Genomic DNA, 12,889 nt, shown 5'->3' with positions numbered 1-12,889 from the left:
GTTACTCGACATCTCACTAGTATATATATGTCTCTCTAAATCAACCATCCTTTCTTGATTGCATCAAAATTTTCTCCAAAAGAAGAAAATATTAGTGCAAGATTCTCGTCCTAGAATGTGTGGAATATTTGCGTACTTGAATTACAATGTCACCAGAGAGAGACGGTACATTCTAGAAGTTCTGTTCAATGGGTTGAGGCGTTTAGAGTACAGAGGGTATGATTCAGCTGGAATTTCCATTGATTCTTCTGATTCTGATTCCCCTCCTCTTGTGTTTCGTCAAGAAGGCAATATTGAATCTCTTGTTAAGTCTGTCTACCAAGGTACAACCATAATTCAATTATTATGTTTTTGGGTTCGACCCTTTTAGATGCTGATTTATTTCATGCATTGATCCGGGTCCTCTTAATTTTTTTCTCCATTCATGGCAATTTCTTTTTTTGATGAAAGGTTTTAGCTTGCTGTGCTTAGGTTTTTTTACTGTTAATCGTCCGTGCTTGATCTGGGTATTTTTTCTTTTTCGTTTTAAATTTTCTGTTAATGGGTATTACTTTATGTGTTGGACGAGAAGAGAGTGAAATAGAAGCTATATGATACTTTCTTAAGGAAATGCTTTAAATTGCTGAGTTTAAGTTCGTAATTGTTTTAATTTGTTATCAGAAAAATAATATTATCACCTCTAAGTTATGATCAGTTTGATTATGATCCCGCGGATGGATACATTCTTCTAGGAGCAGGTGAGGTTAAGTATGTGATTGTGCTGTGCTATAAGGTATTGAAAGTAAGAAGTACAGTTGCTGAGAGATGGTGAAGTAGTTGGACGAATGATAGGAATAATGATCTTGAGTAGGATGGTTGCAAATCTAAGTGCTGCATCTGCAAGATAACTCAAGTATTGGCTACAAGAATGATTTTACGTAGAAGCCCCGGAGCTTTGGTTCAATGGTAAAGAAGTAATGCGCGGGATGTGCAGTAGGCTCACGTCACGATTTTCTAACTAAAGCTTGGTATTTAAGTGGGAGGAGGGCAGAGCAGTGGGTCGAGACTCCCCCAAGTTTTGTACCTGTGTGCCAAATAGGGACGGACCAGCTAACTCATAGGGGATTTCTCGGTTATCCAAAAATAAAGGACCTAGGAGGAAATTGTCCTTTTATGACATCCAAATGTTTATACACTCTCTGAAATGTTTCTTGTTTGAGTCTGCCTTTACACACTCACATTCCCAGTGATTGAGTATGATTTTGTGACCCTAACACTGAGTTCACTTGCTCAGATGTTGCTGCTACAGATTTGAATCTGGAAGAATCATTTTCTGTTCATGCTGGAATATCACACACTCGGTGGGCCACACATGGGGAGCCTGCTCCTAGGAATAGTCATCCTCAGAGTTCTGATGCTGGAAATGAGTTTTTGGTTGTTCACAATGGTGTTATCACCAATTACGAGGTTCCTGCGACTCTTTCATCCTTGGTTTCTTTACATTCTGTTATTAGTTCAGTTGCTTATTTGTTACTCTCATTTTCTGAGGCCGAGTCCTGCTCTGGATGGTTAACTTGTGGTTCCTATTTTTTTCCTATTCAGTAGAATGGTGTGTCAAATAATAATTATTTGCTTATTCTGCATCTGTAAGATTATTAGTTATAACTGGTTTACTGTTTTTGCTATGTGTCCCATATTCTTAGTAATTAACTCGCTTTTTAGAATTTGGTGGTTCTGTTTGAATCCTGAAAGATTCTTTTGAAAGTAAAAATTAGAGGGAACTATATCCAAGTTGACTAATGTATTTTCGCCTTGAATTTCTTTGTGTGCTGACCTTATCTTAATCTAGCACAACTTAGTTAGCATTTTCTTGTAAAATCATTTGCTGCTGAATTTTAGAACTGTCATGTTGAACATTTGAAAGTACCAAACTCTATGAAAGTATGAAGTCGTAAGATGCATTACTTATCAAAAACAAAATACAAAAGAAAAAATGAAGTAGGCAACTACCCGTTCTTGATAATTTCAAATTATTGGATGGTGATGGTAGAAGTTTGTATACCTTTCCTTTCTGCATCATCTGAATTTAGTTGGTAGGAGAGAAACTGCTGATACATGCAAGTATGGGATATCCCTCGTTATGTTCAGAACATAGTTGGAAGGAAAGAAGAACATGCTAATTTCTGCTAGTGCAGAATATCCCTTGTAGATCATGGCGTCATGCAGTTATTGCTCAGAGAAATATGCACTAGGTGGATATACTCTGGCATTATCCCAGGTCCTTAGTTAATTTACGTTGCCCCTTTTCCCACTCTGGTTTGGTGGTGAAGGCCATGATACCATTAATTACCTTTCCTTAATTTGGAAAGTCTGTCCAGATTAGTCATGTAAGCCTTATTATTGCCGAGGTATACTCCTTGTATACGGGCATGTTTTGCCCCTTTCTAATAAAATTTGTTACCTTATCTAAAAAATTATTGCGGAGGAGCTCTATTATCCATACTAAACCAACTGATGACAGCTGCAGAGGAAGAATAGTTACGGTATTGCATTGCCTGATCTTTCCTGGACCTTACTGCTGTTAGTTTACAGGAGTTGTGCAAGAAACTGGACTTCTTAGAGTGGTTTCAGTATATAACCACAGCCTGAGAAGTCTCTGGATCATGGTGCTAAGGATTCTTACCAGATGGAGAATCAGCTATGACTTATTAGTGTGTTAACTACAGTGTTCCATTTGTTTCCACCCGGACCTAATTATTTTCTTTCACGGTCTGGGGATTTGCCCGCAATGTTTTTGGCTGCTATTTTCTGTCTATTGTGGAAAACTTTGTTTTCGAAGAACTCCATGTTTCCTTTCAATGAGCCGCGATGCATTTATTTTTCATCTTAAATGAGAAATGAGTTTGGACTTGAAAGATTTATGCTGTAACATTTCTGGAAAATATATCAATTTGGTTACTTGAAGTGCTCTCTTATTTGATTTAGTATGTTGTTTCGAAGTTTCACTTTTCTTTTTTTTGATTTTTTGTATGCAACTGCGAAGTCCTAAAATTAAATAACTAATGACCTTCGGTTATGTTATACCTCAGTCATTTTCGTTCTCTTATGCATATAGGTATTTCTTGATCACTTTTATGTGCACTTGTTCCTTTTGTATTATGCGCTTATGCATTTTGCGGTCTTTTGATTCTCCAGGTGTTGAAAGAGACCCTTCTCCGACATGGTTTCACCTTTGACTCTGAAACAGACACGGAAGTAATTCCAAAGCTTGCGAAGTTTGTCTTTGATAAAGCTAATGAAGAAGGTAAGTAAAGTTACATCCAGTTGACTTTTTGGAATACATGCTTTCAACACTTCTCAGCTAGTCCTTCTTTTTCCTTCTGCTCCCTTGACCATGAAATCTGGGAATAGCATGACCATCATTGTTGTGTTCGCTGGGTTTGTAGTGTTTGCTTTAAAGCACATTTCTCTCAAGATATTTTTAAATGTAGTTTTGACGCAGATCATTAGCAACCTGCTTTGATCTGCCTAGCGGTGATGATATGCAAAGGAATCTCCAGCTAGGCAGTTACAGAACTAGGATGTAGAGCAAGAATATTTTAGGAGAGATTATTTGGAAGTCCAAAAGATCAAAGGCAGCTAAAGTCCTGGAATCAGAAAGTATATGAAAGGAGAATAGTCCATGGAATTATTAATGCAGCCACTGTTTATGGCTAAGGGCTAACCCTATTGATCTAATACTGAAGTAAAGATACACCACACAGTGACTTACACAACTTAGATATCATTGCCTTAAAAATTAAATATTGATAATATTAGTTTGACTCCCAAAGAAAGAGTGATAAGTTATTTAATTGGTTCTCCTATTTTTATAAATTAATAAATGGGTTCTGCTGTTTCCTTTCGCAATTAGTTTTTATAGCATCAAGTTGCAAGTAGCAAATTTTAACTCTTGAATGTACTATCTTTATTCTTGGGTGTTTTTTCTCTCTTGCAAGATGGGTCAATTTACTTCCGTGTGGTACCTCTCTAAAGTAATCTCTATATTTGAGTCTTTTTTCTTACCTCCTCATTAGCCAAAACTTTTCCTAGCTATGGAATAGGTTTCGTCATAGAGAGATCTTGCAATGTGCGATTGATTTAGTTATTAACTCTTTCTGCCCCAAATTTTACTTGGCTTCATCTTCTTTTTAGAAGGGAAGCCTTGGAGCAACGGTCGAATTGATAGGTCACGGGTTCGAGCCGTGGAATCAGCCAAGCATCAGGGTAGGCTGCCTATATAACACCTCATTGGGGTGCAGCCCTTCCGCGGACCCTGCATGAACGCGGGATGCTTTGTGCACAGCCTCTCTACCTTCATAAGGTAGGGGTAAGGTCTGCGTACACACTACCCTTCCCAGACCCCACCTGTGGGATTTCACTGGGTTTGTTGTTGTTGTTGTTGTATGAAGCATAAAATAGTTTCAGTAGAATAACTGTTAGACTGTCATCTCAGGTGACCAGAGCGTGACATTCAGTCAAGTTGTGCTTGAGGTAATAAGGCATCTGGAAGGAGCCTATGCCCTCATATTTAAAAGTCGACATTACCCAAATGAATTGATTGCTTGCAAGCGTGGTAGTCCACTTCTTCTTGGTGTAAAAGTAAGTTAACCTGTACTTTGGATGAATCTGATATGAACATCCTTTAAATCTTTAGATTCCCTTTAATAGACTTTCTGTTTACAAGAAAGATGCATTATTCTTTGCTTGTCGAATCATTAACGGCTTGGCTCTTGTGTCTTTTACACAGCCATTACCCTCTTATTTTGTTCAACCATGAAGGAAATGTTAAATTTCTTTCGGTTATCACATAAAAATACAGTCTAATCTGATTTGCACAAGTCTGTTTTTAGCTTTGTACCAGTCCCACATATTACCAGAAGAAATCCAGTTTATCACCTCTCCTACCTTTTAACCACAGGACTGCAAGAATGGTGTGTGACTATTCAATAATAAAAAAGAATTAACATCATCCAGTAGTATAAAAATACTTATATCAACTTTTGTATGTACAAACTGGTATCCAGGTTTGATTTATCTAAGATTAGGCTATCATCCTATTGTTCCATAACGTAGGTCTGTATTGGATTAGGATTTTACATTCATATAGGGATGGATTTTCACCTAAATGGTCACCAGAAGAAATTTACTTGACTGTGCAATCCATAGGTTCCCAAGTTAACAAGTGTCTAAAATTCTTTGATTCCAGGACTTAGAAGAAGAGACCTCCGCAGAATCATCATTTAGTGATGCTAAATTTCCTTCAAGCAATGGGCAACCGAAGGAATTATTCTTGTCCAGTGATGCTAATGCTTTGGTTGAACATACCAAAAAGGTCTTGGTAATTGAGGATGGTGAAGTTGTTCACATCAAGGTACTCCCTTATTGCTAATTTCTCCATACGAATATACTGATCAAAATTTGTTTTATTTCTCGATATGAAGCTATCTGTCATTAGAAATGGAGTACATGACTACTAAGCGAACTGTAAATACTCTCTCCTTCTAACTTGAGCAGCTTTCTCTTTAGTAATATAGCACCTCTTCATTCTGATGACCATACACGCTTAATCTTTGTTGGTTCTTCGAAGATGCAGATGAAACTGTCATTATTTAGAAGGTTCTTTTCTATTTAATATTATTGTTGTTGTAATCTCTTCTGTAAATTACACCCTTCTTCATGGATCTCATTTACAAGGCTGCATGATTCTCTCTCTCTCTCTCTCTCTCTCTCTCTCTCTCTCTCTCTCTCTCTCTCTGTTTTCTTCTTTTGTTATCCCAGATAAAAATGGGATTTACTTGAACTTGTTACACAAATTATAGTCAGATTTTTTGACTTGTATGGAGTGGGTTGGTGACGACATTATGTGGACCCTTTTCTTTAGTTTTTAACGAATTTCATATGGGTATTGTGTTGCGCTCCTCCAAAACACACTTAAAACTTGTTAGAAGCTAGAGACACATGCTCGATACTTACCCGTAATCGCACCAGCAAAAAGCTGGTTGTACATGTACTGGAGATGTATGGGTGTCTGAGTTCATGTAACATAGATTTTGATGCTTCATTTAGAGCGTCATGGGGAAAGGATTGTGTTATTAGACCAATACTGCTGGAATTAAGAGTTATGGGGAGGCAAGGAGCATCTTATTGGTTTGTGTGATGAGGTAGGATAATGATGCAGAATCTTCTTTATGATTTCTGCACCAAGAACTATTTAACTTGAAGGGAAAAGCTCCTTCGAGGACTAAATTTTATACAGATGAAAGAGAGGGAGCAATGGCTAAATTGGGGTTGATAACTTAGGAGAAAAATGGTATTTTGAAGCTGTTTCGGGACTTGGACGGATTGTAATGAATTGCATAAACAGTGAATTTTAGCAGAGAATATGAGGTAAGATAAGCAGAAAGCTACAGAAGATCATCACTTAACAACAAAACCTACTCCCCAATTCCAATCTAGTTTGGTGTTGGCTATATAATCCTTGATATCCATTCCACTCAATTTGACCCCATTTCATTCTAATTGTAATATTTTCTCTTAGATCAAATTTCAGAGCTCCCTAAATTTGGTTGCTGAAAGTTCGTAGCAGATACCAAATTGAAGTGGTTTAACGATTTTCCCCCTTTTCCTTCTCTTTATTTTATTTTTTATCATCATATGTATCACCTTTTAGCCCCATAAGACAAATGAAGGTTAAATGGACTACACGGGATTGTGGTGTCTAAATTCCCTCAATTCATAGATTAGGGGAAGTCTTTTAGGAGAAAAACATGATAGATGTAACTCATATAATTGAAACAGAATGGCGGAAATGGAGTTCTAGAGGAGTGTTATACGATACTATATAATAGTTGAGAGAGTAATCATGAATTTACTATGGAAATTCCAAGTGAAATGTAAGTCTATGGGAGTAATATGGAATTTCTATGGTTCAATACATCCAGAATATGAATTTACTAGAAATGTGGATGTTAAGATTGCGCAGTCATAAAAGATTGAATAAGATGTGGTAATCAGGGTTTGTGAGCATTTGATGCATTATGATACTTAAAGTGGGGCAACAATTGGGAAGCACATTCATGACCTGGTGAACAGTGGCGGAGGCATGATTTCTGCTAAGGGAGGTTCAAAAAAGAAAAAGTTAAGAAAATTAAAAGAAACTATAGTCGGTAGGAATTGAACTAGCGACCTCACAAAGGTTTTGGACCCCCTTGACCACTGAGCTATGCTTTTGAGCTGTGTCAAGGGGATTCAAAATATAATATATAGAGGTACAAAACGGATTTTGCCTTATATATACAATGTAATTTTACCAGCGAAGGGGGTTCGTGTGAACCCCCTTCCGCCATCCTAAATCCGCCCCTGCTGGTGAAGCTCACGTGGTGTTTAGGGCCACAATTTTCCATCTAGAACATGGGTTCAGTGGGTTTAGACAAGCTATTGGAATCTATGGCTAATATCTATGTAGATTGTTGCAGCATGTGTGGGAATCTTCATCAAATATTTTACAAGCAAGCCCTCTTCCACATTGCCATGAAGGGCCTAAATGCATTTTGAATGGCCGAGGCATTTAATCATCAATCTATAACATGCACATGACCTTTTCTTCCCTCTTCTTCGTTTTTAGAGTGGGCTTCTATAATTTTTGCTTTCTGATGAATCAGGACGGAGGTGTGTCAATTTACAAATTTGACCAGGCTAAGAATAATCATGGTGGTACTCTTAGTAGACCTGCTTCTGTTCAGCGTGCCTTATCCATTTTGGAAATGGAGGTAGAGCAGATAAACAAAGGAAAATATGAGCACTACATGCAAAAAGAAATTCATGAGCAACCAGAATCTCTAACTACTACTATGCGAGGGAGACTTATACGTGGAGGATCATGTAAATCAAAGACTGTGCTTTTGGGGGGCCTGAAGGATCACCTCAAAACCATAAGAAGAAGCAGGAGAATTCTTTTTATTGGGTGTGGCACTAGTTACAATGCAGCTCTTGCTGCAAGATCCATTTTGGAAGAGCTTTCTGGTTAGTTGTTTAAACTTCTAATAAAGTTGTTTTGATCTCTATAGCGACGGACAAAAGGTAGATCCTAGAGTAGCTTTGGTCTCACTAGTTTTATTTCTCTAATTTAGGTATTCCTGTAACCATGGAGGTTGCCAGTGATTTAGTGGACAGACAAGGGCCTATATATAGAGAAGATACAGCTGTCTTTGTTAGTCAATCAGGAGAAACTGCTGACACTTTGCTTGCATTAGAGTATGCTCTGGAAAACGGCGCATTATGTGTTGGCATTACAAATACTGTTGGTAGCGCAATTGCTAGGCACACTCACTGTGGTGTTCACATAAATGCGGGCTGTGAGATTGGAGTTGCAAGTACTAAGGTAGGTACTCATGGTTTCTTGAATTTTATTGGTCACCTTTAGTGTTGGCTTCTCAATTACCTCCTTGATCAACAGGCATACACGAGCCAAATTGTTGTGATGGCCATGTTGGCACTTGCAATTGGAGGTGATACACTCTCAAATCAAGCAAGAAGAGAAGCAATAATTGATGGTCTATTTGACTTGCCAAGTAAGTTATCATTTGGTGCTAACATTGTTGTTTCTATTTGTCCCTAAATGTCATGGGATGCTGATTGTTCTAGTATGTCCTTTTTTTGGCTATGTTATACATGAATTTCAGGCAAAGTGAAAGAGGTGCTCAAGCTTGATGAAGAAATGAAGGATCTTGCTAAACTGCTAATTGCTGAGCAATCACTTCTTGTTTTTGGAAGAGGTTACAACTATGCAACAGCTCTTGAAGGTGCTTTGAAGGTAAAGGAGGTGGCACTCATGCACAGTGAAGGAATACTTGCTGGAGAGATGAAACATGGTCCCTTGGCTTTGGTTGATGAAAATCTCCCTATTGTAGTAATCGCCACCCGTGATGCTTGTTTTAGGTTAGTCTTTAATTAATAAAGAGTTTCATGACCGTGAATGCCAGTCTTTTAAAATTAGGTTGGTGTGCAGCAAACAACAATCAGTCATTCAACAACTTCATGCACGGAAAGGTCGACTGATAGTGATGTGCACAGAAGGAGATGCAGCATCTGTTTCTGTTGGTGGATCATGTCGAGTAATTGAAGTTCCACAGGTTGCGGACTGTTTGCAGCCCGTAATCAATGTAGTTCCATTACAGGTAACGTTTCTACTCTGCTTAGGCTCATAATTCAGTGAAATAAAAACTTCTAGTGACTATTGGTTGGCAACTATACGGTATTGGCATTCTTTTTAGCCAAAAACATTTTTGTTGCGAATACATGTACTGTTTCTACCTAGCCCTTTCTGTGTAGAATTTATTTTATCTTGGATCTGCCTGTGCATTTGGGTAAGTTTGTGGAAAAAGTGGGATTCTGGAAAATGTTTGTTTCCTCATGATACAAAAGCTATTGCAGACCCAAAATTAATAAATATAATGGGCAAACTCTCTAACAATTAATGCTTTTAATTGAGGCCGTTCACACAATTTAACAGAGCAGATAGAGGATGTTTGGGGTCTTGCCACCATCATTTACGAAATATTTCCACCCGCTTGGCCTAAGAATCAAGCAGTGACGTAAGGGACTTGTTGCAGACCTAGAATAGATAATTATGAGCCCATTTGGCTTAGCTGATTTAAATTAGCTAATAAGCATCAAGTGCTTAAAAGCACTTTTAAATGCTGAAGCTGATTTACTAAATAAGTAGTTTTGTGTTTGGATAAAAGTACTGAAACTGATAATAAGTTGTTGCAATATTTGAGGAAAAAAATGCAGATAAGCACTTTTTATGTTAAATTGACTTAAATGCCCTAAAGTTGTTAACACTAATAAGGGCATGATGATTACAAGATTTTATATTCTACCGTGATTCAAATACAAAATAATTTTAATGATTCAAATACAAAATAATTTTATGTCTCAATTTATTTCTAATACGAGATTTATTAGATGAAACTATTTTATGATAAACTAAAATAAAATCTTGAACCAACAAATTTCTTGGTTTTCATAACCAGATTTTGGTACTTAATGCATTTAAAGAACATTTGTAAACAGTTACGAGGAAAATATGTGTTTCTTATGATGAGAATATAATGATGAAACCATCCATAACTATTGATGCAAAGAAAATTGCCAGCGATGGATATCTTCATCTCGTTCGCCGATCTCCTTGTTGGAAGTAGTATAATAATATTAGGGATAGAATAGTAAAAGTTTTGGTCAAACCTAAAGTGCTTATTAGCTCAAATTTGATAAGTTGGGGGTGACCAACTTATGACTTATTTTGGCTTATAAGCACTTGACTTATAAGTACTTTTAATTTTACCAAACACGTAAATAAGCTGAAAATGACTTATAAGCCAGTTTGACCAGCTTATAAGCTTAGCCAAACATCCTCTATGTCAACTCTCTAATAGCTTAAGCTTTTAGATGTGTTTGTTCACACAATTTAGTATAAGCTAAAGCTGCCTGCAATTCCCTTAAAGAGGGGCAGACCGGTGCACAAAGCATCCCGCATTCGCGCAGGGTCTGAGGAAGAGCCGCAACCCATTTGGATGTGATGTAGGCAGCCTACCCTGACGCAAGCATCAGTGGTTGATTCCACAGCTCGAACCCGTGACCTATAGATCATAGGGAGACAACTTTATTGTTGCTCCAAAGCTGCATTTCCCTGTGTAATCGTGGAAATTAAACTGTTGGCATTATATGGCTTGACATGCATCTCCTAGCTGGATTAGTAGATTGTACACAAATCTACTTCCTCGCCAGGGATGGGGGTATCAGGATTCTGTGTACCAATATGTCTGCTCTTTCATAAGTTTTTGGACTGCATCCGTGAACTGGATTACCCAACATTTCAGTAGACAAAATGTAAGGCATTTTGGTGTTGTCTGATAAATCTTTTAGCCAGACGTGCAAATGAACTCTGCATCTTTTCGTTCATTTGGCATAAAGATTTCCAGCCTTGTTGGCCTCTAGTTGGCCTGGAATATAACAGGAATACGATTTGAAAACTAGAAGTATGTCAATCTTTTGTTAACATTTTTCAATGTGAATCAAATATAAATTAACAAATAGGGTTATGGAGCAACGTCATGTTTTGTTTATTCGTTCGTAACATAAGTTTCCTATTCTTTTGATGGCCGGGTGATGATTTTCATTAATGCATATAACTTGCGGTATGGTTGCCTCTTATTTTACATGTTCAATCTGTGGCACTCCTGGGACATCTTTTATTAGGTTACTCTAGTCCTATTTTCAATGACTAAAATGATGCATGTTTGTTAAATGTCATTTTCCAACAAACAAAAGCAAAACTACCTCTATGTGCCTCAGCCACTGAATAAAATGAAAAGAACACTATATGGCCATAATGACTGGTTCAAGATGCAAGCTAAAGATGTGTATATCCAGATACACCTTTAAATTAAGACCATAAATTTGAAGTCCTTAAAGTGGGGTTCGTTTGGTTGCCTATTACATTATTTTAGCCTAAAAAGAAAATAGTAAGTGTGCAGTAAAGTCAGATACTTATCTACCGTGTAAAGTTGAGTATTCATTCAATTGGAAATAGCATCTGTCTGAGTTATGTAGTAGTTTGAATTTCTTTTGTGTTGGTTTGATCACATCTCCAATGATTCAAACCATGAGAACTTATCAGGTCCCTTCAATATAAACACTAAAGCGCTTGTTAGCAAATTATATAGCAGGACCGAAACTAAGGTGCCAAGATCATAAATTTTCCACTTTGTGGTTTCTATTGTTCTAATACTATGTGTATTATTTTGCTACACTTGATTGGCAGCTGTACAAATTTTGCTCTCATCTCTTTCCTCTCTCTCTGTGTCTCTCTCTCTCTCTCTCTCTGCTAATCCTCTACTTGCTCTGATTTCTACCTTTAAACCACTGAACGCCATAAATAGGCAAAATTTCTCTCAATCTTTATCGTTTACTTGGTCACAGCTTCATATCATGTAAATTTGTGTTATTTTGTGAAAGCCTGCTAGGGGCCAAGAACCACTTAAGATCATATGCAATATGATAGACTGGCATAGCGTATACCATAACATGCATTTTTCATCTTCTTCTAAGTTCAACGCCCTCACCGCCTCCTTTTTTCCCCCTCACTTCCCTTCACTCGATGCATTGATCATTTAGTGGCCTAGCAGAATTCGCTGGGATGTTGGTAAATTAAGTGAAATTTCATGAATCATGACAGTTGCTGCGCAGCAGCTTTTCTTTTGCTCCAGTAATATGCAGACTGTAAGCTTAATTTCTGTTTGAGGTTTTACAGCCAGCTTACTTGTTCTCTTGTGTTTGTCGTCTTTGTCCTGCGCAGTTATTATCCTATCATCTGACTGTACTGCGTGGATACAATGTTGATCAACCTCGCAATCTTGCCAAAAGTGTCACAACACAGTGAGCTAACCATTTTCATAGTCTTGAGCTATGTTCAACCTCTACCACTTGATGACAACAATTAGTTCTACTAATACAGCTTTTGACTCCTACTGGCCGCATTGACCCGAACAATATATTCAATTCACTTTGTAACATCTAGGTTCTGTTTGCTGGGTAACATATTTAATATAGCGGTGTTTTCTTATTAGTGATTGGTTATATAGTTGAGCTATTCTCTTGTAAACTAAGAACTATTGAAGGAGGATAGATGAAGATCATTTGGAGCAAGTCGAGAGATATTGCATTTCAGGAAGAGTACTCTGTGATGTTCAAAGTTTGCAGTGAATTATCGGTAGTGTATTTCTAGTGGTGGTTGGTCCATTAATGGCTATTTTAATTGAGTCAACAACTCCGTATTGGTCCATTAATTAATGGCTATACTATAGTG

The 12,889-nt window shown here is 37.5% G+C and overlaps 1 protein-coding gene across 2 annotated transcripts; it reads left to right on the top strand.

The window, feature by feature from the left end:
* On the top strand, positions 1–12,754 carry LOC104091497 (glutamine--fructose-6-phosphate aminotransferase [isomerizing] 1). Of its 2 annotated transcripts, XM_009596852.4 has the most exons (11): positions 1–323; positions 1,274–1,446; positions 3,175–3,283; positions 4,475–4,620; positions 5,228–5,392; positions 7,683–8,043; positions 8,151–8,401; positions 8,477–8,591; positions 8,703–8,958; positions 9,029–9,197; positions 12,380–12,754. In XM_009596852.4, the coding sequence occupies exons 1-11, from the start codon at positions 116–118 to the stop codon at positions 12,461–12,463; spliced, it is 2,037 nt and encodes a 678-aa protein (XP_009595147.1). In that variant the 5' UTR covers positions 1–115; the 3' UTR covers positions 12,464–12,754. The 2 variants fall into 2 exon arrangements, with proteins under 2 accessions (XP_009595147.1, XP_070043195.1); XM_070187094.1 differs by lacking the exon at positions 1,274–1,446 and having other exon boundaries at positions 52–323.
* The last annotated feature ends 135 nt before the right edge of the window (positions 12,755–12,889 follow it).

Source organism: Nicotiana tomentosiformis, chromosome 1 (assembly GCF_000390325.3).
Source record: "Nicotiana tomentosiformis chromosome 1, ASM39032v3, whole genome shotgun sequence".
Taxonomy (NCBI): domain Eukaryota; kingdom Viridiplantae; phylum Streptophyta; class Magnoliopsida; order Solanales; family Solanaceae; genus Nicotiana; species Nicotiana tomentosiformis.
This window is presented reverse-complemented; position numbering and strand designations above follow the sequence as displayed.

Coding starts and splice junctions, on each gene's coding strand:
- LOC104091497 (XM_009596852.4), top strand. CDS start 116: ATGTGTGGAATATTTGCGTACTTGAATTACAATGTCACCAGAGAGAGA. Junction 5,393..7,682: donor GTGAAGTTGTTCACATCAAG/GTACTCCCTTAT, acceptor CTGATGAATCAG/GACGGAGGTGTGTCAATTTA. Junction 8,959..9,028: donor ACCCGTGATGCTTGTTTTAG/GTTAGTCTTTAA, acceptor GTTGGTGTGCAG/CAAACAACAATCAGTCATTC.